This window comes from Ursus maritimus, unplaced genomic scaffold (assembly GCF_017311325.1).
Source record: "Ursus maritimus isolate PB19 unplaced genomic scaffold, ASM1731132v1 scaffold_22, whole genome shotgun sequence".
Lineage (NCBI taxonomy): Eukaryota > Metazoa > Chordata > Mammalia > Carnivora > Ursidae > Ursus > Ursus maritimus.
The window spans coordinates 23,332,411-23,357,547 of record NW_024424675.1 but is presented as its reverse complement, the minus strand read 5'-3'; the positions used below and the strand labels follow the sequence as shown (position 1 = coordinate 23,357,547).

The following is a 25,137-nucleotide window of genomic DNA, read 5'->3' as shown; positions in this document are numbered from 1 at the left end:
CATCTTAGAGAGGAGAAAATTGAGGCTTAGAAAGGTTAAGTGATCTGCTCAAAGTCACATAGCTAGTCTGCCGTGGCAAAAGTAGGATTTGAAATCAGGGCCCAGAGAAGGGACTGGCTACCCAGTGAAAGGGAAATTGGGTGTGCAAGAGTCCTTTTACGTGGGAACCCTGGTGCCCCCATTGTGAGTGTCAGCGCGGACTCCATTAACGCCGCCCGCAGGGAGTGGATCTGAGAGGTGATCCCAGTGGAGGGGGAAAGAGGCGGGGAAGGAGCCAGCCCGTAAAGATGTATTAGTAAGCAGTGACCCCCGTGGGCTTGGTCCCATGGGGCCCTGTGGGAACCAGGGTGGAGTTGCTCCCCTGCCCCAATGAGTGAGGAAACAGGTTATTTACCCACCAGCCTCTGGGATGCTTCTCCTCCAGGAAGAGCTCATGGGTGGCTGGAACCTAGGAGCCACGGCTGTTTTGGAGAAGTGCCCCAATTTGGCTGGGTGTTGGAGCCTCTGGCCTCTAACAGGGTCGTGGGGTGGGACAGACATCCCATCACTGGGACCAGATGGAACCAAAGACTAGAGGCCCTGCCTCATCTTCTAGGCTCTTAAAAGCGCCCCTTCCCCCGAGATCCTCATGCAACCCTAGGGAGCCAGAAGGGACCTGCCACTGACAAGGGGGACATTGGCTTTCTCATCTTCATGGTGAGAGAGGGTTCAAATCCAGACTTTTCAGTTATGATTTAGGAAAATAATGGAATGTGATATGTGGGGATGTAGAGGGCAACGTGTGTCTGGGAGTCGAGGATATGTGGGGAAACTGTCCCGTGGGGCCTGGCCCCATAAGTGTTTGCTGACCCTATGTACGCACCTCATGCAGGGACTTGTCCTGTCCTTCTCTGTCCATCTCGGCCTAGCCCATGTCTTCCTGGCTGCATTCCCAGGCTGTAACTTGTTCTTATGCCCGTTTGTGACCTGAAGTTGGGTCATGCCTTTTCCTGAAACACCCACCTGTCCCTTCCTGTGGTCCCTTGTGTAACTGAAGGGCTCTATGTACTGAAGCAGGCCTGGAGTCTGGAGAACAGGGGCCCCGTTGTTTGTCCTGAACCTGCTGACATCAAGGAGGCCAGGAGACAATGGCCGTCACACACTGTCCAAGTGGGAAGGGCCTTTAGTGATAAGGCCCAACATCCTGAAGGCCAGGTAACAACAGTGACAATGACATCACCCACAGATGACATTGTCTGGGTACCTCCCATGTGTCAGGAACCCTTCTCTCTCATTTCATCCTCATCCCCCCGCCCCCTCCAACATGGGGACTATGATTGTCCCCATTTTATAGAGAAGGAAACAGAGGCCCATAGAAGGGAAGCCACATCCGAGGGTCAACCCAGAACTGAAAGCCGAGTTCATGTGCCTCCAGAGTCACCCTGTTCAGAGATCCCTCAAGTCAGCACATTATCTGGGTCAACAAAACATGTGCCCCCACCAGAGAGGTTGTCCCACCGTAGGTGCTACTGAGGCTGACACAGAAGGGAGGGGGGCGTAACTGGCTTTGTTATTCCCGAAGCCCGGAGAGGCAGCCATGACCCTGGACATTATCCATATACAGTCCGTAGATGGGCCAGACATAGCGCGGGCTTGGCCCAATTGTCTCAGAGGGGCCTACTCAGGACCCAGATGTGGCTGGGATGTCCAGTTCCCAAGCCTGCCAGAGCCAAGATGACTCCTGAGTTAGGACAAGGATAGACTCCAGACTGTAGGGGTCACAGACAAGTCTTTATTTATTGCAGAGAGAGACAGTCTACAGAGCTGGTTCCATACTCCCTCTGGGACCCAGCCTACCCTGGATGGCCACCATCCAAGCCTTCATGGGAGAGAGGAGAGCAGTCCAGGGCTCTACGAGGAGGCTGGGGTGACCACAAGGGAATCCTGGAGTTGGAAGAAAAAAGTCAATTCAGTGTTTTACCTCCCGCCTTGATGTGGTTTATGCTGCTGGTCCTCCACAGGGTGGCCCTGGCACTGGGGACCACGACTCTGCACTCACTCGCACAGAATTCTTGGAAGGATCAGAGGAGTAGAGTCTGTGTGTGAACAGTGATGCCGTGCAGGGCCTGGGGTACAGGGAAAATATCTGCATGCAGAGTATGGGATTGTGTAGGACCATTGTCCCCAAGCCCAGGTGATCACCAAAACTCCCCAAGAAGTTTCATAAAATGCAGATCCTAAGTGTGATTCAAGGAACTTAACCTATTAGATTTCCCCCAATATTTTAGTGTGATAATTTTTAAACAGAGAGCGAAGTGGAAAGAATTTTCCAGTGACCACTTGTATACTCAGCACCTAGATTCTACCATTAGCTCTTTCTAAACCATACTTGCTTTATCTCACATCTGTCCATTTATTCATTCCTTCAGCTAGCTTTTAAAATATATGTTACAAAGCTATAAAAGGAAAGCAATGGGCTGCTAGCTGAAAATAAATGAATAGAGCAAAACGGGAAACTTGGAAACAGATCCAAAGAATGACACAATACCTTTCCAACCCAAAGTGCAAATGATGGATTATGCAATGCAAGCTGACTAAAAAAAAAAAAAAAAAAAAATGAAAGTAGATAAATGTCCCTTAATAAGAGAGATGGGAAATAAACCAAGCGGTAGCCACCCAGTTTACAGACACTTGTTTATGCAACATGAATCGAGTGTAATACGTATTTTAGATGAACTGCTTATATTATAAGTGGATCATTGTACTGTAGTCCATTAGTGTATGACCCGTGTGTTCATCCATCTGCTGGGTTTTATGGAGGAGGAAGCTGGGCTCAGGCCAGAGGACCTGCCTGAGCTCATGGCTAGAGAGCGGCAGAGCCGGGACTGCACGGGTCCTCCGGTTCCTGAGTCTTGACTTTCAGCCTCTCTCTGTACTGTCCACGGCACTGTTCTCATTATTCTCCATCACAGCCAGCTGAAGGGTGGGCCACTGATAGTAAGTCATATGTCAACTTGCCTTTGAAACTAGTTAACAAAGCCTCCTACCCTTCCACCAAATGTGACCTCAGGGCATGGGGAGGCATTTTTGAGACTTCCTTTCCTCTCTGAATTTCTCCAGAATGAAACAACTCAGGAAGTCAGTGATACCAATCTACAGCTTTGGGCAAATCAGGACTAATGCAAGTTAAAGGTTTGGCCAAAAGTGCCTTCTGGCCTTGGGTTGGACACCTTGGCCATGGAAGGGTAGGCAATCGCCTGTGGGTTTTCTTCATTCTAAACAATTCTGCTTTCAATGTCTCCGCCACGTAGAGTGGACTAGAAACTCCAAGAAGGTAGGGGTTTTGTTCACTGTCGTGCTCAGTGCCTGGTACACGCTAGGTGCTTAGGAAATGCCTGCTGGCTGGCTGACTGAGACGGGCCCACCTCCCCGTCATTGGCCCCTGCAGAAGTTGGGGCCCAAAGCAGGCGTTGCAAAGGCAGGTGCGGAGTGCAAATCCCAACTTTGCCACCTACTGCATGCGTGTCCTTGGAAATGGATTTGCCATTTTTGAGTCTCAGTTTCCCTATCTGTAAAATGGAGATTACAGGCAGGATCTGCCACATGGATGGGTGTGAAGACTGAACAACATGCTGTTCGGTGGCACGAAACGATGCTGGGCTACTCAGTATTATTAATGCTAATATTTGAGGGTGGGAGTGATGCTGCCACAGCCCCCCCCCCCCCAGCAGCTGTCAGGGAGCGTCTCCTGAGCACTTACCGTGTGCCAGGCCCTACTGAATGAAGAAACAAGTGAATGAATGAATAACAGGTAGAGTGGAGAGAGCTGGAGGCACATGCTCCCCAGGCTAGGACAGTCGTCCTCTTACTCTTACAGATGAGGAAGGGAGGCCCAGAGAAAAGAAGGGGCTGGTCCCAGGCCCCCCATGAGTGACCGGCAGAATCAGCATTGGAGTACAGGCCCCGCCTCCCAGCCCAGGACTCCCCCCAGCAACTGTGCCCTCCCTGGGGCAGAATGTTTAACCCCACTCACCTTGGTGAGAAAGGATGAAGCTTCCTCGAATCCCCAGGCCTTCACCAATGGTATCTGGATCCCGGATCTTAATTTGCCTGAAATAATCAACGTGGTCAGAGACTGCTGGGCTTGGGTTGAGCAGCCCTGGGCAGGGAACTTGGGGCCTGGCACACCCAGTTCGGACTGTCCCTCTTGCCTCTGCTCACCTGCCCTGTGGCCGCAGCACCCCCCAGCCTCATCTCCCTGCCCCATGCTTCCAGCACCAGCTGCTGGCGGCCCCCAAGGGCACCCCTCACGTCCTCTCACACTTCTGCTAAAGAACCATCAGGGGCTCCTGTCATTCACAACGGAGGTGTCTATACATTGAGATTTCCTACTCTAATAAAATAAAGAGCGAAAATGATGTAGTTGTCATAGGTTACTCATTCTCCCCACCCCCATAACCTGAGGCTTAACTAGAGTATTCTACCATTTCTCTCAGCTTCCTCCACTAGTAACAAAAACAACAAGGCAACATCAGCAACAGTTAAGAGAGGTTGAGACCCAACTGTGGGTCAGGCCCCTCCTTCAGCCCTTTATAAACATTGTCTCCTTTATGCGTCGGAGGAAGGTACTTTTATTTTCCCATTTTACAGATGGAGAAACTGAGTTAGGATCATAAGGCAGCTTGTTCCAGGCCAGGCAGCCAACAAGCAGGGGAATCAGCACTTGAACCAGATCTACCCGAGGCCCCTCGAGTGTACTCTAGTTGTCTGTTTACACCTCTGTCTCTCTCCTGCCGTCAGCCCTGTGAGGCAGGGGCGTTGCCTGGTTCAGCTTTGCACGCCTAGGTTCTGGCACTAGTAAAGGAACTGGCCTGGGAAGTTGGAGACGGAAGAGGTCATTTCTAGTTGGGCGACCAGGAAGCCTTCCTGGAGGAGGGAGAATTTGAAGTAGACTCTGAGGGTGGATGGAAAGTGAGATGCAGGCTGGAGGAGTGAAGCACCCACCATCAAAACCCTGGGGAATGGGGGATGGAGAGCAAAGGGACGCACCGTTCTCGTTCGGCAGTAGGACAGAGACGAGGATCTCAGTGGTGATGTTTTTCAGAAGTTCAGGCTGTGAAAGAGAGGGGCCTTGTTACCCTGGCGGAGGATCCAAAGTCCCCCAAGCCATTCCTAATATGGGTACAGCCCCACCCCATGGCCAGGGCAGCCAGGGGAGATGCTGGAATCCCAGGCTCCTGCCAGTCAGAGCTCTGAGGGTTCCCAGGACCAGACAGGGCAGTACAAATCCAGCTGGGCCCTGGGTCCCAGTGTGCGTGCGCGTGTGTGTGTGTGCGTGTGTGTGTGTGTATGTGAGCATTGGAGGGATGCCACCCCCAGGGGCTCCACTGCTACGTTCCAGCTGAATTTGCCCTGAGGGAATTTCACCCTGCTTCCTGAGTTTTGACTTCTCCAGTGAAGTCAAAGTTCTGATTTTCATGTGGGAACCTCTCCACTTAAAAATTAGCCAAAAAATAAATAAAATAAAATAAAATAAAATGAAATAAAATAACCAAAACATGTGGACCAAAAACCAAACCAAAACAAAACATGGCAGAAGACAGGATGCAGCCAGTTTGAGATCTCTGATCCACTCTGACTCAGCTGGGGAAACAGAGGAGCAGAGGGAAGGGGTTGTCCAGGGCCACTGAGATGAGTCTCGTGAGCAAAATGAGATTGCAAAAAGAAGGGATTTGTTTTCTAATTAAGAATCAAAATGTTACAGAAGAAAAGTGAATGCGTATCTGTGTATTTGTGAGTATGCACGTGTGCTCAGCTGCATCTGCATACAGTAGGTGCCCAGTAAACACCAGAGCGGGGAGGTTGGACTTTGTGGCTGATAATGTGGAGGCTGGCCAGTCCACCATGGGGCTGCCTATGGCGACATTGTTCCAAGCAGATCTTGGTCAACATCTCTCTTTTTTAAATGGACCGTCCTGCACTGTCCCCTGTGCCCCAGGGACAATCTATTAATACTCACGTTGAACAGGCCAATGCCTGAGTTCATCAAGTGGATCCGATCAGAGCTGCAACAGAAGATGCCCTTGAGAATGGCCTCTCAGAGGCACATTCATTCATTCTTTCAACAACTATTTATGGAGCACCTACTACGTAGGGTTTGATTTGTCCCAAGAGGCTCCAGTTTGCACCCCCTGAACTCCCTTTGGGGTAGCAGGAGGGCTGCGGGATGTGGGGAGAAAGTGGGCAGAGGTGCAAAAGGCAGCTGGAGCACTGTGCTTCCAGGCTGGGCTCATGGGGGTCAGCATCTGGGCTTGACGGTCACTGCCACGGTCTTGGAGTTGTGCAGGATGGGCTGAGGGGATGGTGCTGGCCACGCTGTTCCCGTGGGTCAGCCTGTCCCACAGCTGCTGCAAAGCAACTCTTCTTTCCTTCCCTTTCTCTGATATTTGGTCCCCGAAGTGGGACAGTCCAGGCTAGGTCACCTTTCTGCACATCCCGGAGTAGCCTTTATTCCATGCCCCTACCCCGGAGGTTCAAACACTGGGTGTTTAAAGCAATCCACTGGTCAAAAGGTGAGACAATGATTAACATGTTTACCTGATTTCATTTAAGTTGAGCATAAGTCGGTCATCTTTGGTGTAAAACTGGGCTTCTGAGCTGGCTTCCTGCAATGAGAGAAGCCCATTTCTTTTAGGGGTTGTGTCAAGCATAGGGGGAAAAATGCTCTTCCAGCTGATGTTGCCAACCTGATAGGATATTATCAGCTTGGGGCACTTCCATGAGGGGATAATCTGAGGATGAAGGCAGTACATAGCAAAACAAAGTTGTGCCAGACGGGAAGAGAAGAGTGAAGATGACATTGACTGGATCCAGCCATTTTTGAAGCTAGACCATCTGGACGTCTCAGTTATATGAGCAAATACAATTCCTTCTGTGCATGTGAATTAAGTGTCTGCCCGAAGACCCTAACTAATAAAGTCACAGGACCAGAGCTGGGCCTCCAACTGGGTGACAAGGGTGGTGGAAGCGGTTAGCAAAGCAAGAGGGGGGAACAGGAACAGTGAACAGGAGGGTCCCCCTGGTTGCTGCTCATGCCACAGACAGTTGAACTCACGATGCCCAGGGTAAAGAAGGGGCGGTGGGCTTCATTGGTGGCGAATACTTCCAGCACGATCAACTGGGCCACCTTTGCACTGCCTTGGTCCAGAAGGAGCTCTGGGGTCCCCTGAGTTACAATCTTCACCATCTGTGTGGGCCCCAGCTGATTTGCAGCCTGGAAAGACATCAGATCCGCATGAAGCCTCCCAAGTGCCTCCCCATGGCCCACAGGCCCCATGTACACTCTGTCCCCCTTCCTAGCCTCCCTCTTCCCTCTCCTGCTCCAGCCTCCGTCCTTCCCTCTGGTCCTGGAATGGATTGTTGTCCCCATCTCACAGCCTTTGGTTTTGCTTCTCCCTCTGTCTGGATTACCCTTCTTTTCAGGGAAGGTCTCTCTCATTTCCTAGATTATATTAGGCGCCCCAGAATGCCCTCATAACCCCTAGAATCTATCCTCGTCACCACACTTGTAACGGAAATATCATCTGTGTACTTGATCCAGGTCGCATTTGCCCTGATAGACTGAAACCTCTGTGAGGGCAGCAGATGGCCGTGCTAGAAGGAAACAGAGCAGTCCTACCTGTATTCGACGCCCCAGGGGGCAGCGGACAGACTACAGCAAATACCTGTCAAACTGCAGAAGCCAAGTGGACCAACCTGTTCACTGATCACGTTGATGTTTGACTTCAACCGGCGGGCCAGCTCAGGAAGCTGAGGATGAGAGGAAGGCAGAGCAGGTCAGCTGGAGGGGAGGGGGGAGACACACCTCCAGCAGCCCCACTGCCCGGATCCCCAGGACCCCAGAAAAGCTGGGTGGGCCTGATGGTCCAGGCCCCATGACTGTCACTGGTGGAAGCCAGCTCCTGTGTCAACTGCTGCAGGGCATGGGGTCCTCACTGGCCTGGACTTTTCCTGTGGGTTGTTGGTGGTTGTGGGTCTTGGGCAGCTCCCTGCTCCCCGAGGACATGGAGACGTGACCCAATTCTTAACTCCAGTTGTGAATGTGGTTGCCGGTGACCATTCTCCTTCTCTCATCACACTAACTTTGGGCCAACCCCTTCCCCCTCTGGGCCTCAGTTTCCCCATTGGTGACTCTGGAGGAGGTAGCACACTCCAGTTGACTGGTGGTGGTTGTCTGCTGTGCTGGGTTGATAAGGATTCCGAGACTGAGTCGGCATCTAGGCTCAATAGTAAGGAGGATCCTGATCGATTAGTGATGTCTGCCGTGGGTCCCACAGTGGACAGCAGGGGCATGACTGCTATCCTTGGACCACTCACTCTCTGAGATGCCCTTTGGCTCAATGGGACCGTTATTTGGTAGAGGAATCAGGTGTATCAGGTTCCAGAGGGCAGAACTAGGACTGGCGCTGGATATTACAAGGAAATTTGCAGCTTTAGAGCTCTATGTCAGAGGCAGGGTCCATTAGAGGAGGGAGTGAGCTCTCTATTACTGGAGGGATTTAAGCTGAGCCTGACAGGGGATTACTGGTCAGAGGCTTAGGGCAGTCCTTGAGCCCCCTTGATTCAGGAAATTCCCATGATGCAGCAGAGAGGGCCCCATCCTCTCACGCCGAGACTGACCACATAGTCCAACAGGACCACGAGTTCCTCCGGAGGGAGCAAGACAGCTACTGCAGCGTTCGCCACATCCTGCCTCACAGTGAGGCTGAAGGGGGTGCTGTCCAGGTAGGGCACCGTGAGGGAAATTGCAGACTTGTTGAACCACTTGGTCACGTCTCCACGGGGGTCCAACAACTTGGCCTAAGAAGACACAAAGCAGACAGCTGGCTGGGAACTTGACCTCCAATATCTTACCCAATAATGACCTAGAAGAAAATGAGACCATTCAGCCTGTTTCCCTTTGCGCCTTTGCTGACAGGACGCTTAGCCTGGAATTCAGTGCCTTCCCTGAGGTGGTGAGTGAGCTCACGTGGCCGGCAACATCTACTCCACCAGCACCCCTCAGTTAATCTCTGATTTTTTAAAAACTTTGATGTCTTCTTTGGCATATAGGTTTTGACTTCTCATATACCTCACGACCCCTTTGGATAAAGGGAAATTTCAAAACTGCAACAAAGTTGATGAGAATGTTTGCTGCGGTTTCCTAAAGCATGCATGAAAACTGTGCTATCCAGGTTCACCTGGTCCCTCAGGACTCCAGCCCCAGTATGAGCGTGCGGCCCCGCACAGCAGCTCCTGGCTCCTCCTGCCCGCCAAGCCCTGTGCAGCCTCACGTCGTCTTCCTCTTGGGGACTAGTACTGTCTACATTTTACAAGTGAGGAAACTGGGGCTCAGAGAAGTGACGGAACTTGCTCAAAGTCACACGGCCAGGGAGTTGAGAAGCTCAGAGAGACATCAGATCTGTGCGATCTCCAGGGATGGGTCTGGATCCTGGGCTCTTGTTTCAAGGTCATCAGATATTTGGGGTTTGGCAAGGTTGCCTGAGAGGAAGGCCAAGAGTCCCAGTGCATACGCTGGGCTCTGACTGGGGAAACCAGAGGCAGAGGCCAGATTGCTGGGGCCGATGCTCTGTGCGTCGCCCTTGGATTCCACCCGCTGGGGTTCCTCCACCAGGATGGTGTCCATGGGACACGTTCGGCCCGCTGAGTTCCTAAATCAGTCTGTGTGTCCTAACTGTGAGTGGTGTTTTCTCCCCTGAAACAGACCCATGGTGTCTGGTCCTGGGCAGTCAGAGAAGGGCGGTGATGTCTCCACTTTACTCTTGAGGTCCCATGACACTCACCCCCAGCTCGAGCTGGATGACGTTACCCTTGATGGCAGGAGACAGAACGTCAAACTCCAGGCGGTCAGAGCCGAGGGAAACGGGCACTGCTCGGGGACAAGAAGGAAGTTCTGTGAGGGAGGAGGGCAATATCGGATGGGGCGCTTTGGGGGCCGCTTTGGGCTGGAGCTGCATCATTGCCTGGGGGTTGTAGGGAGGAGAAGGAATAGCGATGTTGACAATGAGAACGATGATGAGAATGACATTTATTGAGCGTCCGTCAAGCGCCACGTGCTGTGCTAAACCTTTACACTTAAACTTTACACTCAGTTGGGCTTCACAGTAACCTTAGGAGGTGGGTCCTGTTTTTATCCCCATTTTACAGATGGGGAAACAGGCTCAGAAAAGCAAACTGAGTTGCTCAGGGTGATATTGTGAACGGATTTGAGCCCAGTCGGTCCGATGCCAAGGTCCTGAGTCGGAACAAGACTGAACTACTGTTTATAACTCTCTCCCTCCTCCAGGGGACTGGGATCTGCACCCCTCACCAGGACAGAGTACCTGGTGCATGCCCATCTGTGCCCTGGATGGTTTGCGCTCGCCTGAGGATTCCCCACTTGGCCGCCAGGTGGCAGTGGAGTCTTACCTGCCCGGGCTGCTGGGTGGGGAATGGGGAGGGCTGCAGAGAGGTAGGTTCAGGGACAGGCAGGGAGTGAACCCTTGGACCACCTGCTCCCCTGAGGAGACCTCCTGCTCTGCCCCTGAGGGGCAGAGGAGCCAGACAGGCTTCTGTTCGAGTCCCAGTAGCCTTGGCTACTCTATTTCTACCTCTGAACCTCAATTTTCTCATCTTATAATGGGGTAGAAATCATAGGTCGTACAGGACTGGTACCTGTTTAACTTGGCTTATGTCTGAATTACACCAGACCTGGAACTTGCAGAACTGGGTTCAAGCCTTCTCCTATGACTAATTTCCTCTGTGAGCTTGAACAAATGACTTAATTTCTCTAAGCCTCAGTTTTCTTGGTGATGATGGCTACTTCATGGAGTTATTTGAGGAGTCAGCGAGACCCAGCCCAGTCGGAGCTCTTTGGGTGCTCACTGCATACTGATTCCATTCTCCTCTTTTCCTCTGCTCTGGTCACCCTCTGAGTGAGCTTCTTCAGATCCCAAAACAGTGGATGGTAGCATTTTCTTCTTCCTGCTAATTCCCACTCTGAGACCTCTGACCACAGCACAGTTGTGAGATGAGGGCAGAAGCCTGAGTTCTCCCATCTCTGCTATTCTCAGGGAGGGAGAAATGGCCTCCTTCCTGAGCGCGTATCTTGCCTCTTCCCTTGTTTTCTCTTCTCTAATAGCCCGCAATCACTGCTGTCTCATCCACACATTCATTCTTTCATCCATTCCACTCCCGTTTGTAAGCACTTCTCTGTGTGGGCAGAGCGCCTGCTATGTGCCTGGAACCTCCCCGTAAATTTTTAATCCTCACTAACAATCTTGTGACGTAGGGATATAGAAACCCCATTTTACAGATGAGGAAACTGAGGATAAGGAGGTGGAGTGGCTTTCCCAAAGTGACAGAGCACGTCAATGGCAGAGCTGGGATTTGAACTGGGAAATCTGACTCACATAGAAACTTGCACATAGTAGGTACTTGTGAAGTCACAGGTGTGGTGAATTCCTGTCTGCGCATCTTCGGGAGGGATTCATAGATGCTTGCTGTTGGGCCAAGTTGCTGCTCAGGCTTGACTTGGGAGGTCTCTCCTGGGCAGAGCCAGGGTGTGGAGGCTGGCTCAGCAGTAAAGGAAAAAGGTGGGAGAGAGCAGAGCACCTACCGCTCACCAGGCGCAGGATGTCCGTACGCGCATCCTCAAAGGCCGCCTTGACCACAGGACACAGCTGCAATGGCACAAATGCAGAGGCTCCACGATCGAGGGGCCAGAACACAGCCCCACAGTGACCCGTGCCCGGCCCAGCCAGCCTGAGCCCCTGCGTCCATGGCCAGCCAGGCTTTTGTCCATGGGACCAAGGACTTGGTATTGTGTCCACTCCACATCCATCCCTGCATTCAGAGCCCACCCCAGCCCCCAGCGTTGCCTGGGTTCTTTTGCAGTGGCTTGTCCCTTACCCTATGCCCAGGGTGCCCCTGCCGGCCTGCTGCCCTCTCCATCGGACTCCTTGTCCTGTTCACGAGAGCCCGTGTTTTCCATAAGAGGGAAATGGAGAATGTATTTCTTCATTCACTTACTTAGTCGACTAGTCATTACTGAGTTCCCTCTTTACGCCAGACTCTAGAACGGGGCGGGCAAGGCAGACCCAGCCAGACTCGTGAACAATCTCTTGCCTTTTGTGGGTTTCTAGCTCCCAACACATTCCTTTGCCTACTGAGCTCTTCTTCCCCTACAACTGCCAGCGGTTCTCAGCAGGGGCTGATTCTGTTGCCTAGGAGATATTTGGAAATATCTGGGGACACTTAGTTGTCACAACTTGGGGGAGGTGTTATTGGCATCTAGTGGCTAGAGGCCAGGGATGCCACTACACATGCCACAGCGTGCAGGACAGCTCCTACAACAAAGATCTCTATGACCCGAATGTCAATACTGTGGAAGGTAAGAAGCCCCGGCCTCACAGAACCCTGGCCTTGCCTGTTTTGCTTAAGGAGGACGTTAAGCCTCTGACTCACTTGCTCCCGAGTCTCAAGAGTCTTGTTCTCAGGCGCCTGGCTGGCGTGGTCCGTTAAGCGGCCGACTCTTGGTTTTGGCTCAGGTCGTGATCCCACAGTCGTGAGATCGAACCCCTCGTCGGGCTTAGCACTCAGCGTGGGTTCTGGTTGGGATTCTCTCACCCTCCCCCACAGCCCCTCCTGCTCATGCTCTCTCCCTCTCTCTCAAATAAATAAATAAATCTTAAAAAACAAAACAAAGCAAAACCCAGAGTCTTGTTTTCTGCTCTAGGTAGCCCATTTTCTAGGGCAGTGCCCTGGGATTTTGTCATTTGTCTTAGATACAATATCCCCAGTGGAAGAATCTTCCGGTTGACCGCCCATTGCTACTCTTGAGAAAGGACAGTGCACTTCAAGAAATTTTTTCTATGAAAGTTTTCTATGAACACTTAACTTTTTCTATGAAAAACCCATTCCCTGCTTCTAGCTGCTCTGCCAATCCAGAACGTAGGGGGCGTGGAGGCCTTGCGCTCGGAGACCCCCAGCATTGGCTGCCAAGGGCCAGCGTGTTCCTCGTGGGGAGGGGGTCACTGGCAACCTTGGCATCGTCTCTCACAATTCCCTTTCTCTCACTTTCACCAGTGGCTCTCAACGCTGACTACACGTTAGAATCCTCTGGGAAACCCGCTGGAATTCTCTGGGATACTACATTCCCCCCAGCCCCGTTACATTGGAATCTCCATCAGGATTTTTAAAATCTTCCCCAGGTGGTTCTGATGTGCAGCTAGGGTTGGGACACACATATTTCCACTGAAAAGGGCTTTGGCATTTTCTAGATGGGTTCCTGACAGATTTAAACATGGCGTGCCCTTTCCCTGCATTTCACGTAAAATATGCTTACGACCATTGTATTGAATCCACTGACCTATGGTGGGTAACCATGGTGATTAATGGAACGCCAGGTTTCTCCTCTCATTCATTATACTCACATACTTGCACCCTTAAAAACAGATATTATTCAAACAGCATTTTTATTGTCTGTTTTCTAGTAGTAAATACATTTTTTAGCTAGTAAAGTATGATGCCAATTAAAATATGATTTAGCTGGAGGCTGGGGAAAAATTTCCAGCTGGGCCCTACTTTAAGAAACTCCCACCTCTAGAGGCGCCTGGGTGGCGCAGTTGGTTAAGTGTCGGACTCTTGGTTTCGACTCAGGTCATGATCTCGGAGTTGGGAGATCGAGCCCTGCATCGGGCTCCGCATCCAGTATGGAGTCCGCTTGAGTTTCTCTCTCTCCCTTTCCCCTTGCCCCTCCCGACTGAGCTCTCACATTCTCTCTGTCTCTCTCTAAAATAAATAAACTCCCACCTTTAAATAGAAAAAAAATTCTGAAAAAATATCTCATGTAAGAAAAGACAAATTTTACAGAATTCCTCCCTTTCAGATTCCTTTAAGAAGTCTCTCTGGAATGGCTTAGTCAAGTCTTAAATATGATGCAGCTATTACAACAATTATGAATTTCATACAGTGGCGTAGAACATAGGTATAACTTAAGGAATCAAATCGTACTGACACTGAGTACAGCCGCATGCAAATATGAATGCATGTGAGTGGAGATTGGAAGGCACATATGTACAAAAGAAAAAGGCTGTCAAGTTAGGGTGGAAGGATTACGGGCACTTTTCCTCCAAAGTCATCTGAGTTATTATATCATCTTTCCAATTCAAGAAAGTTTTATTATAAAAAAACATCAGTTATCTGACAAGGCGTTTCAAACCCCAGGAGGCCCACTGTGCTTGGAATTTACAGTGGAAATCAATGGTCACGGTTACAGTTCTGGTTCATCTGTGACATATAAGGGACATATAAATTGAGATTAACTTGTGTTTATTGACTCAGAAAAATAAATCCAGCAGGGCCTGGTGGGTGACAGACCCCTGAAGACAGGTTGATGTGAGACAGCGGTATGCTAGAGCCAGCTCGTACCACTTTGTGAGGGCCAAGTGTTAAATTTTCAGGAATTTCTGAGCCACGTGCTATACCCAGACATTATGAAAAATTAAATTATATAAACTTACAACTAAATAAGTTATACTAAACGCAAAGCTAGTGAGAACTCAAAACTCATTATTTCCTAATTATTTTGTTCTATTTTACTATTCTCTATTGCTCTCCAGGTTATTTATGTCAATTGCATTTGTGTGGCAGAAATGCCGTACAATAGTGGGCTGCTGTGCGTTCTTACCCACTGCTCAGTGACCTCACATGAGTAGCTTGAAATTGTCCTTGGAGCACGTGTTTACCCCAGAGAATCAGCAAGGGCTACAAATCAGGGTTCCTTCCACTTGACCTCCCCAGAGTCAGTTGTTAATAATTTATCAGCACATCACTGTTCAAGATCTCCTGGGTGACTTTTGGCAGTTCCATGACCTTCACCTCAATGATCCACTGAAAGAATGGTCAGGCCCTGAAGTTTCCCACTCAGGGAGACACAGGTCCCCGAGCACCAGCTCGCAGTTCCACCCCAGCCCCACAGGGGGAGCAATCTTTGCAGGCCGGAGAGGCCCTGAGTCCGCTCACCTGAGTTTTCACCAGTTTGGGCAGGGCTGGCACCAGGAGGTTCATGACCTTGTTGGCTAAGGAGTTGACCAGGAAGGAGACCCTTCCGGAGAGGAGAAGGGGAGAGAGATTCGGAAGGTCAGAGATGATGCTGTTTTACAGAAGGGAAGACAGAGATCCTAGGGGAAGGAGGCACTGGCTCAAGATCACACAGCCTGCTCCAGACAGGGCTGGGACTAGACCCCCATCTGCAGAGAGCTGTCAGGGAGTAGAAGCTGGAGGTGTCCTTCGCAATGTGCGCTGGAGACTGGGATGATGGCATTGGCATTTCTGCCCATTCTCCCGGTAAGGAGAAGTGGAGGGAAGCACCAGGCCCCGTGTGTGGAGTGCCTGTGGCTGTAGCCTGATCTCGTCCTCTCCCTGCAGTCTCAAAGCTGAGTCACAGGGACGCAACTCGCCAGCAGCACAAGGACAGTAAATGCAGGCAATGCATTTGCTTGACTCCAAAGCATGCTTTGACCCATGGCCCCACTCAGGCCTGCCCGAGGTGGTTTGAGGGGCCCTAGGAATGTGGCGCCTCTCAACCTTCAAATGTTTGCCCCACTTCCTGGCAGGATGCCTGAAATCCCACCATGCTTGTTTCTGCTCTTGATGTCTTGAACTTTCTTTGGCATCTCAGATTCCCTGAAAGGAGCCTCAGTTCAAGAGTCAGGAGGGATCAGCCCCTTTCTGTCTCTGGGCCTCAGTGTTCTCCATCACCACCCGGCTTCCCTCCCAGGCATGGAGGCGGCCACACTCACTTATGCAGCAGGCTGATGCGCAGGGTCCCCCCGCTGGTGGAGCAGTCGGCGAGGACAAGGTGTGCGTGGCCACTCTCACTGGTGTTCACTCGGATGATGGCTTGCACCTCTGTTTCCATGTGTAACTCCACAATGGTCTTGACCAGGGGCCTGGGAGTGGACGTGCCCGCACTGTCTCAGCCCCAGGTCGGAGCAAACCTGCTGTCTGTCTCAGTGCTCTGGTTCTCTCACCTCCCAGCTCGAACTCCTCTGATGGCCTCTCCTCTTCTCCCCCGGGTTTCCGCCCACCAGGTTCACGTTTGGATTCCTGTCCTGGTTTAAATCTTCTGTCTATGTCAACAGCTCCTAACTCGTACCCAACTCCTTACCCAGGGTCTTACAGGTCCCTCAAATTTAACATGGACAAAAGTGAACTCTGGGGGAGCCTGGGTGACTCAGTTGGTTAAGCATTAGACTCTTGATTCGGCTCAGGTCATGATTTCAGGGTCGTGAGATCGAGCCCTGTGTCGGGCTCCAAGCTGGGGGTGGAGCCTGCTTCAGATTCTCTCTCCCTCTGCTCCATCACCCCCCACTCACGAACTCTCTCTCTCTCTGCAACACACACACACACACACACACACACACACACACACACACACACTGAACTCAGGCTCCTTCCCCAAACTTGCTCCTCTCATGATCTTTCCTGTCTTCGTTTCTGGCCACTCCATCCTGCCAGTTGCGCAGGAAAATCCTTGGAGTCGGCCTTGACCTCTCTCTTTCTCTGGCATTCAATCCATCAGGAAATCCTGTTGCCTCTACCTACCTCTGAAATGTTTCAGAATCTGACCACTTCTCACCACCTTCCTGCCTCCAAAACCTAGTACAAGCCATCGTCATCCGCCCCGAATTGTAACAGGTGCTTCTGGAGGGCCTCTCTGCCTCCAAACACAGCAGAGGGATTCTTTAAAAGTTCAAGCATGTCATGTCTCTCCTCTGCTTAGAAACCTCCCATTTCACTCAGTAAAAGCCAGGTCTTTACCTTGGCCCACAAGGCCCCACAAGGACCTCACCTCCCACCATTCTTCCCCCTCCTATTCTCTTTACCATTCTTTGGACAAAGCAAGTGCCTCAGGGCAAAGGACTTTTGCCTCAGGACCTTTGCACTTGCCCTTCCCTCTGCTTGGGACTCTCTTTACCAGATACCTGCGTGGAGAAAAGGGGCAAGGCATGACTGAACCTGTCAGGCCCGTAGTATCTGACTGAGGGGACACTCACGTGTTGAGTCCAGCCACCATGTCCAGGGGGATCTTGACTGCCAGCCCCTGGCTTTCATCCGAGGGGTCTACCTGCAGCTGCAGGATGTTGGCTGAGGTGACTTTCAGCCTGGATGGGACATGGGAGAGATAAGATCCATGCCTCATGCTCAACTGAATATCATCCCCAAACTGGCCCACTGACTCTTCACTGTCTCCCCTGGTGCCCAGCCAGGGGTGTCCAGCCGGCAGCTGCACCTGAGCCCTGTCCACTGACCCCTCCCCAGCATGGTCTGGCCCCCAAATATCTCCCCTCCACCACTGCTAAAAAAGCTTCCATGGCTCCCTGCCACTTAAGAGATAAATGCCAGCTCCTTGGGCTGACTTGGAAGACCCTCTGTGACCGGCCCCACTGACCTCTCAGTTCCTTGGGGTTGAGTGTCAGCCGTTCTGATTGACTCTCACCCCCCTGTGCCTTCCCCAGGCTGGTCCCACTCCCTGGAATGCCATTTTCTTCTTGTCTCCTGGTGAGCATGGAGTCACTGGGTCACCTGCCACCTCCCCTGAGAAGTGTCACTTTTCCCTTCACCATTCTACCCCAGGCAACCTTCCTCTGGGGTCACCCCATTAGGGTTCCTGTGTCACTCTCTTAGGGTTATTGCTAACTCCTCTGGGAGCTTCTGAGGGAGGGACTCTGATCTATTTTTCTTGGTCAGGCGCAGAGCTGACAGCAGCGGATGCTTGTTGACTGGTCGACCGAGTGTGCCAAGTGTGTCCTGGGCAGAGGGTGGGGGAGGAGCTGGAGCCCAGCGTGGCCCTGCTCCGCTTACCAGGTGATGTGCTTGAGGATGGAGTTCAGCACGTTGCCTAGCACGGGGATGCCCCCGGCTGGCCTCTCCCGTACGCTGTTGAGCAGTGGCAGCTGCTGGAGGATGTCGATGGCATTGTGGTCATTCAGCTTCTGTGTCAGCCCTGGAGGCAGATCCCAGAGATTAGCGTCCAGCGGGAGGGGTGAGACGGATGGCTTGGCAGTGGCTTTAGGCCGGGAAGGGGGCATCACCCAGGGCTACCTGGACCCGGACATAAGGCCAGGGGACCGATAGCTCCGTCCCAACCATCTGCTGTGGAGCTGTGGCTTTGAGGATGATGGTCCAGATAGGTCATTTTCACATAAGGACTAGGGTGGGGGCATAGGTGGGACCATTCACCCCTCTGAGCATTGCCAGCCTCTGTGGGAGCGCTGCCGGAATACTGGCATATGGGCCTGCATCCCTCCCACCAGCCGGCAGCAAACTCTCTGGAGCCCTCTGAGAGGCAGGGAACCCACAAAGCTTTGTTGGGCTGTGTTGCTGCCGAAACATACTTGCTAACAGCTCTCTGGCACCCACATCCTATGGGCCTGTTGTCCAGAGAGCCTCAGGTGCTGAGCTGAGATCGGAGAAGCCGGGAGTCCCGGGTTCTGGTCCCTGCTGGACTCTTCCCCTGGCAGCCAGAGCCTCTTTGGCTTGTGTGAAGAGCAGGCCAGAAGTGCTGGGTGCTCCACGAGCAGCTCCAGAAGCAGCCCTCAGCCCGTGACTGATGGGAATTGGTGTATAAATACCCCAGCTCCCCCGACCCTCTGGCAGGACAGCCCGGGTGTGTGTCCCCTACCATGTCCCAGAGTCCCGGTGTGTTACTGGCTCTCAGCAACAAAGCCATCCTTTTGTCTGCCCTGTGGTCATGGAGGTGGGACTTTTAAATATTCCTCCCTGTAAATGTTAAGCCTTGTCAGTGGAGGCTCTGGAGGGACATAAAGGAGGACGGGGCCCAGTGGAATCATGGAATTGAAGGGAGGATCTTAGAATCACGGACTCTTGAGATGTAGACACTCCCAGCCTTTACAACTCATCCACTTGAGCCTCACCCTGGAGCCAAGATCCCGGCTGTGCCTTGCACACTCCCAGTGATGGGGAACTCCCTCCCTCCTTTGGAGGGCTGTTCCACCTGCCCACTTGCCTTATGGTGGCAAGGCCTGGGTGACCAGGACTTGCTTTTTTTTTTTTTTCTTTTAGGCGGTGGGGAGAAGGAGAAGGAGAAGGAGGTGCCCCAAGACTTACTTTCTTTGATGATTTCTCGGCCGAGGCTAAGAACTGCAGGGGGGTTGAGGGTGGCTCCAGTCAAAGTAGCTGCCAGCAAACCACAGAGAAGGGTGACGGTGAATGGGCCGGCCATCTTTGTGGGGATCGGTGAGCAGCAGGAGACACGGGAAGGAACCTGGGGTGAACACAGGAGAAGGAGCCTGTTAGCTGAGCAGAGAGGTCAAGGGCAGGCCCACCATGCCTGGTGACTTGGGGCACAAAGCCCAGAAGAGGCTGTTTAGTGAAGTGGTTAAAAGTGTGGGCTCTGGAGCCCCACCATCCGGGTCTGTGTCCTGTCTCTGCTGCTAGGTGCTAGTTGTATGGCTTTGGACCATCAGCTTAGCCTCTCCGGGCCTCAGTTTTTTCATCCGGCAAACGGGCATAATGAAGCAGTGCCCTACTTCATAGAGTCTGGCACTTAAAACCCTCCATAGCCCAACCTCAGCTAACTTCACCTCCTGCTTAGTTCCGTCTTGCTCGATAAAGTTCCAATCATTCCAAACTGCTTGAAGTTCCCAGAACATACCCGGTTCTGTCCTGTTATCTGCCTTTGTCCTAACTCTTCCTGCTTCCTGTGGTGCTCTTCCCCTTCCTTATCTGCCTGCTGGACTCTTATTCATCCTTTAGAACTCTGCCCACACTTCCCTTTCTCTGTCAAGGTTTGCCTCTCCTGCAGCCAGAGACCCTGGACTACGCTTGAGTGTGCCTTGGGGGCTGCTGTCTGCCCAGGACAGGACATTTGGAGGCAGGAGGGAAATGGCTATTCAGGTAGGACGCCACGTGGCCAGAAAGCTGTTTGCCTGATACTAAGGGGCCTGAGAAGGGAATAGGTGGCTTCTTGGAGCCGAGGAGAGAAAGGCAGAGGGAGGAAGAGGGCTGTGGGTGCCTGTGCCTCCTGGGAGAGGACCTTGGGGGATTCTGGCTCCTTGGCTGCTCTGTCCCCACCATGAGGCAGAATGTCAGCCCCTGTAAGCTGGTCTCGAGCTCTCCAGCTTACACCCTGGCTCAGCCTCCAAGCTCCAGGGAAGCTTCTGCCTCCTGCAGACTGTCCTGCTCGGAGGGAGGGAAGATGCTGACCTGGAGACCCTGAGCCCTTGCTTGGCTCAGCATGTGGGTTTCTTGTTGCCAAGGATAAACATGGCATCTGGATAACACGTGTCTCTCAGCAGGAGCAACATGAGCTGTCTGGGACACTGGCTATCATGGTTCCACATCTGTCTCCCTGACGGTGCTGTGAGCTCCAGAGGGGTGTGTTGGGTCTAGCTGCTCCCCATTGTGTCCCAGGCACTTGCTAAAGTGCTTGGCACGCAGTGGGTTGTTTAATAAATACGCAGTTGCTGAATGAATGAACGGCCTCTGGGAGCCCTGGAAGAATGGGAAATCTGAGCCTGCTACACTGAGCAGGTCTGGGCCATGGGGACTAAGAGTGCAGGAGAAATATCATGGGCCTCAGCTGGAGGCCTGCCTCTACCATTTGCTGTGTGATCTGGGGCAATGACTTACCCACTCTGAGCCTCAGTTTTCTCATCTGTAAAATAAGGGATAATTATAGTACTTATATCACAGGGTTGTTGGGAGGATTAAATGAGCCATAAGAGCTCAATGAGTGTTAGCTGTTATTATGATCATGACAGTTAGTATCACTAATACTGGGGTCAGAAGGAACCACCTTGCTGTCAAAGCCAGAAGACAGAGGTAATGCCCAGCACCCTGCTCTTCTGCCAGGAAGCCCCTCACCCCCACTCCATAATCTTTTTCTTTCAATCACCTTGACCCTGTTTACCTTTCGTTATCTTTGCACACCACTCTGTCCTCTGACCAGAGCTACTCAGGGAGACAACAATATGGTAGCATCCCCTCCTGTGGAAAAGTGTCTCCTCCCCAAATCCAAGCACCATATACATAATCACCAATCATATCTCACCTCCTGGCCTTTCCTTATGCTGTCCCCTTTATAATGGGATGCCTTTCTCTCTTCCTTTTTCCAGCCAACTTCTGCTTGTCTTCTCAACTGACATGCCACCTCTTCCAGGAAGCCTTCCCTGACTGCCCTTTACCGCAATGTCCCTGGTCTTTCCTTGAGCACAGCATGTACCACACTGGCCCATACTGGGAATAACTTGACAGTCAGGTTAGTCTGATACTCCTTCTTGTCCCCAGAATCACCCCAGCATGGGCTGGGCACAGAACAATTGGTGTGCGGAGGGTGGGTTTATGTCACTGGGATCAGGTCAGGGAAAGACTCAGCCAGTCCAATTCCTTCATCACTGTTCTCTGGTCTTCTGGGTGAGGGGGCTGAGCACCTCTCTACCTCTGGTCCTGACCTCAGAGGGTCCTAGTGGACTAAGGGGCCTTACCTCAGGGCCAAGCCTCCACCTTGCTCTTGACCTGACTATAACAGGTGTCTCCAGCTTAGAGCCTTCCTGGTCCCCTAGGCTTTCAGCCCCTTTCCTACACTTTTACCTGGACACGCCGGAGTCCTCAGTCTGCTCCTCTCCTCACCTGGACAGTGGGTCTGGAAGTCTAGCCTTATATCCTGCACACCCCAGTCTGAGAAGTCACCCTTTGCATTTGGGCTGAGGCCTTGGGCTGGGCTGAGGTCTCCAACGTAAATATTTGTGGCTTCTGGTGAACCACATCCCTGCCTGGAGGCAGCTTCCTGGGACTTGGAGAAAGAAGGGTCTGGGCTGACAGGAAGGGTGGGCGGGGCGCGGGAGCACCTGGCAGAGGAGTCGGACTGGGCACAGTGTGGCCTGTGGAAGGGGCTCCCTGCCTTCTGGACAGTCACTCCCAGGGGGATGCCGATGGGGACGGTAGCAGTGACGATGTATTAAGCATCTACAATATGGCAGGTGCCACCCCAGGCTTTATGTTGGTCGTGTCAGTGGAGCCTCATCCCCACCAGGATCAGGATCATTATCCCAAAGTTACCATGGAGGAACCTGCCTCGCAGGGCCAGCAAATGGCAGAGTCAGGATTCAAACCAGAACTCGGACCTCAAAACCTATCTGGGGATGACTCTACAGCTTGGCAGGTGCGTGAGGTCCCGGGGACCGTCTGGGTTCAAGTCCCAGCTCCACAATTTCTATGCTGTGTGACTTGGGGCACATTCCCTAACCTTTCCAAGTCTCAGTTTTTCATCTGTGAAATGGGAATAATAGCAACACCTACGTACCAGTGTGCTAAGAGGAACACAGTGGACATGCTTAGAGCACAGGTCCCGGCACAGAGTACGTGCTATTGTGATTACTGCTTGTAATAGCGTGGGCCTTTGTAGAGGGGTACTGATCATAGTTTAGTCCAGATAATTGACCTGGCAGGAGGAAGTAGTAGCTTTGCCCATCGCTTATCCCTAAATGCATCCAAGGATACACATCTCCATTAATTAATTCACTCCAGAGAATAGGTTTGAATCCCATTTGGGTCACTTTGCTGTGTGACCCTGGGCAAATAACTTCACCCCCTCTGGGCCTCAATGTCCTCGTCTATAAAATGGGGATAATTGTAGCTGCTCCCTCACAGCTGCTGAGAGCATGAACTGAGGTGTGAGCTCACAGAACACTTGGCAAGTGCTTTTAGACATTCGTTCTACAATAATTAGTAGCCACTTTGCCTTGCCTCTGCCTTCAGGAAACTCCGTGAATATTCGTGGAACGAATGAGTAATGAGGCATGACTGTGAACCAAGGGAACAAATGAGCGGTCCCCCAGGACCCCCATCACCCGCTGCCTGGGTGCAAATCTTGCCTCGGTTAACCTGCACAAGTCACTCAGAGGCAGGTGTCAGCAACCCCGGGGTCCCCAAAGGCATCGGAGGCTCAGAGAGGTGACTGACTTGCTCTAGCTCCCGCAGCCAGGGCTGCCAGAGCCGGGACTTGGGCTCAATCTGTCTAGTTCCACCCACTGTCCTTTCCCCCAGTGACTCCAGGTCAGTGTCAGGAGAGTGGGAGGCAAACATGGCCTTCGGATATGATCTGGGGAGTCATCCTTGCTGCTCTGCTCCAGTCTAGAAGCTGGGCTGATGGTTCAGAGCTGAGAGGGCCATTGCCGAATCCTGTCTCCATGAGCAGTGGGGCAGGAGGGGGCAGTGAGTGTCCCGAGGCCCCTCAGTGTGTGGCCCGGCCCTGGCCAGAATCCCCTTCCTGGAGTTGTCAAGAGGAAAAAAGCAAGAGCCTTTGCCATGCGTGCAAAATGTACCAAACACCTAAAGATGAGATGTTCTGGGAGTCAGGGAGGCCTGCCGCTAGGGATCTTGCCAGTCCCTTGGGCACATCTCCAGAGGGGCGAATGCCCCCTGCTGGGCTCCCCAGCTGGTTATGCCTGCTGCCCATGGACAATGCCCCTCTGTGGGAGAGCTGAGCCCGGTGCCAGGGCCTGGGCCTGCGTCAGCTCCTGCTTCCTGCCTCTTGGCCCTGATAGACTTGCTGGGGTCAACACGCACACCTACTCTCTGTTGGCCTGGCGCACCTTGGAACCCAGAGCCAGCAGAGCCCTGTCCTCGGTGTCACTCAGTGTCCCCATCAGACTGCTGAGGGGCTTTTTGTCCCACCCCCACCTCTTTCCAGCACCCAGGGCCTTGCTTGTGCTGTGTCCTATTCTGGAATGCCCTGTTCACTCCCCTGAAACGTCCGTCTTGCCCTGTCTGGGCAGCAAGATAGGGAGAAGTCACCGAGTCTGACAGATGGGTTCAATCCTTGCTCTTGGGTTCATCAACTGTGAGGTAGTGGGAAAATCGCTTTCTCTCTGTGAGCCTCTGTGTCCTCAGTTATAAAACAGAACTGTTGTCAGGGTCACATAAGATAATATGAAATACTTGGGACATCAGAGAATTCGGTAAATGGTAAACACTACCATTATTATTGCAGTATTAACATCATTAATCTTCAAGGTCTAATTCAGAAGGTAGGGTCTGCATAAAGCTGCCTGACTTTGCCCCACCTGCACCTGACGTCTTTGTGCCCTCCTGGGGGCCCCCAAGGCACCAGCTATTTACTCTTTTGGGGGTTTGGATCCTCTTCTGCCTTGAGAGATGTCCGCTTTATCCACCCACCCACCCATGCATTCATCAATTCATTCCAGTCCCCTCTCTGGTCTCCCTCTTTCCACCCTGAGTCCCACCTACCAGAATCCACTTTCCACCCAACAGCCCAAGTTAACTTTAGAAACATGACTTAGACTTTGTCTGCTTATTAAAACCCTCCAAAGTCCTCTGTGGCTCTTGCATGAAAATGCAAGCTTTCCAAGGTCCTGCATGGTTGGGTGCTGCCCCCCTCTCAGCCTTCATCTCTCATCACTTTGCTCCTCTTTCCTCTCACTCCTACCTCAGGGCCTTTGCACGTGCTGAGCCTTCTTCCAGGAGAGTGCTCTTCTCTCAGCCTGACTCCTCATTCACCACGTGTCAGCGTCAGTGTCCCTTCCTTGGAAAGGTCTTTCCTGGCCACCCTTGCTAAAAGAGGACTCTTCTTGCCCTTCTCTCTCACTGCCACAGATGGGTGTCCTCAGTGGCACTCAAATCTGAAATCTCAAGTGTTGTCTGAGGCACCACTGTTTCACAGATCATGCTACATACCAAGAAGAGGGGCCAGACCACAGTGCAAGCAGGTAGCCAAGAACCGGTTGCCCCACCCTCGGGACTGCCATGCAGAGGCTTCTGACTCAGATCGAGTTGATAAAGGATCGTGGGCAAAGAAGGAAGGTCTGTGGAGATTTTTTTTTTTTTTTAATTAGGCACCACACTCAGCACAGAGTCCAGTGCGGGGCTTGAACTCTTGACCTTGAGGTCAAAACCTGAGCTGAGATCAAGAGTGAGGTCAGATACCCAACTGACTGAGCCACTCAGGTGCCCCCGTGAAGATATTTTCTTATGAGACAGCTATAGCTGTGGTCCCTCCTCGCACTCTCTTGGTGATGAGAGCAGGGGTTTTTGCACCCTACTGTGGGCCTAGTGGGAGGGGGCTTTCCAGGG

General features: G+C 52.2%; 1 protein-coding gene across 2 annotated transcripts; it reads right to left on the bottom strand.

Annotated features, from left to right (window-relative positions):
- Positions 1 to 368: 368 nt before the first annotated feature.
- On the bottom strand, positions 369 to 24,906 carry BPIFB1 (BPI fold containing family B member 1). 2 transcript variants are annotated; one of them, XM_008703204.2, is made up of 16 exons: positions 24,494 to 24,905; positions 19,153 to 19,309; positions 17,887 to 18,028; positions 17,079 to 17,186; positions 15,822 to 15,971; positions 15,043 to 15,124; positions 11,636 to 11,699; positions 9,822 to 9,907; positions 8,659 to 8,838; positions 7,735 to 7,788; positions 7,094 to 7,252; positions 6,577 to 6,644; positions 5,999 to 6,044; positions 5,029 to 5,092; positions 4,013 to 4,089; positions 375 to 1,923 (listed from the first exon to the last, which is right to left on the bottom strand). In XM_008703204.2, exons 2-16 carry the CDS (start codon positions 19,265 to 19,267, stop codon positions 1,891 to 1,893), a joined length of 1,428 nt encoding a protein of 475 aa, XP_008701426.1. In that variant the 5' UTR covers positions 19,268 to 19,309; positions 24,494 to 24,905; the 3' UTR covers positions 375 to 1,890. The 2 variants fall into 2 exon arrangements, 1 of the variants encoding a protein (XP_008701426.1); XR_571601.2 differs by lacking the exon at positions 5,999 to 6,044 and having other exon boundaries at positions 369 to 1,923; positions 24,494 to 24,906.
- Between the last annotated feature and the right edge of the window lie 231 nt (positions 24,907 to 25,137).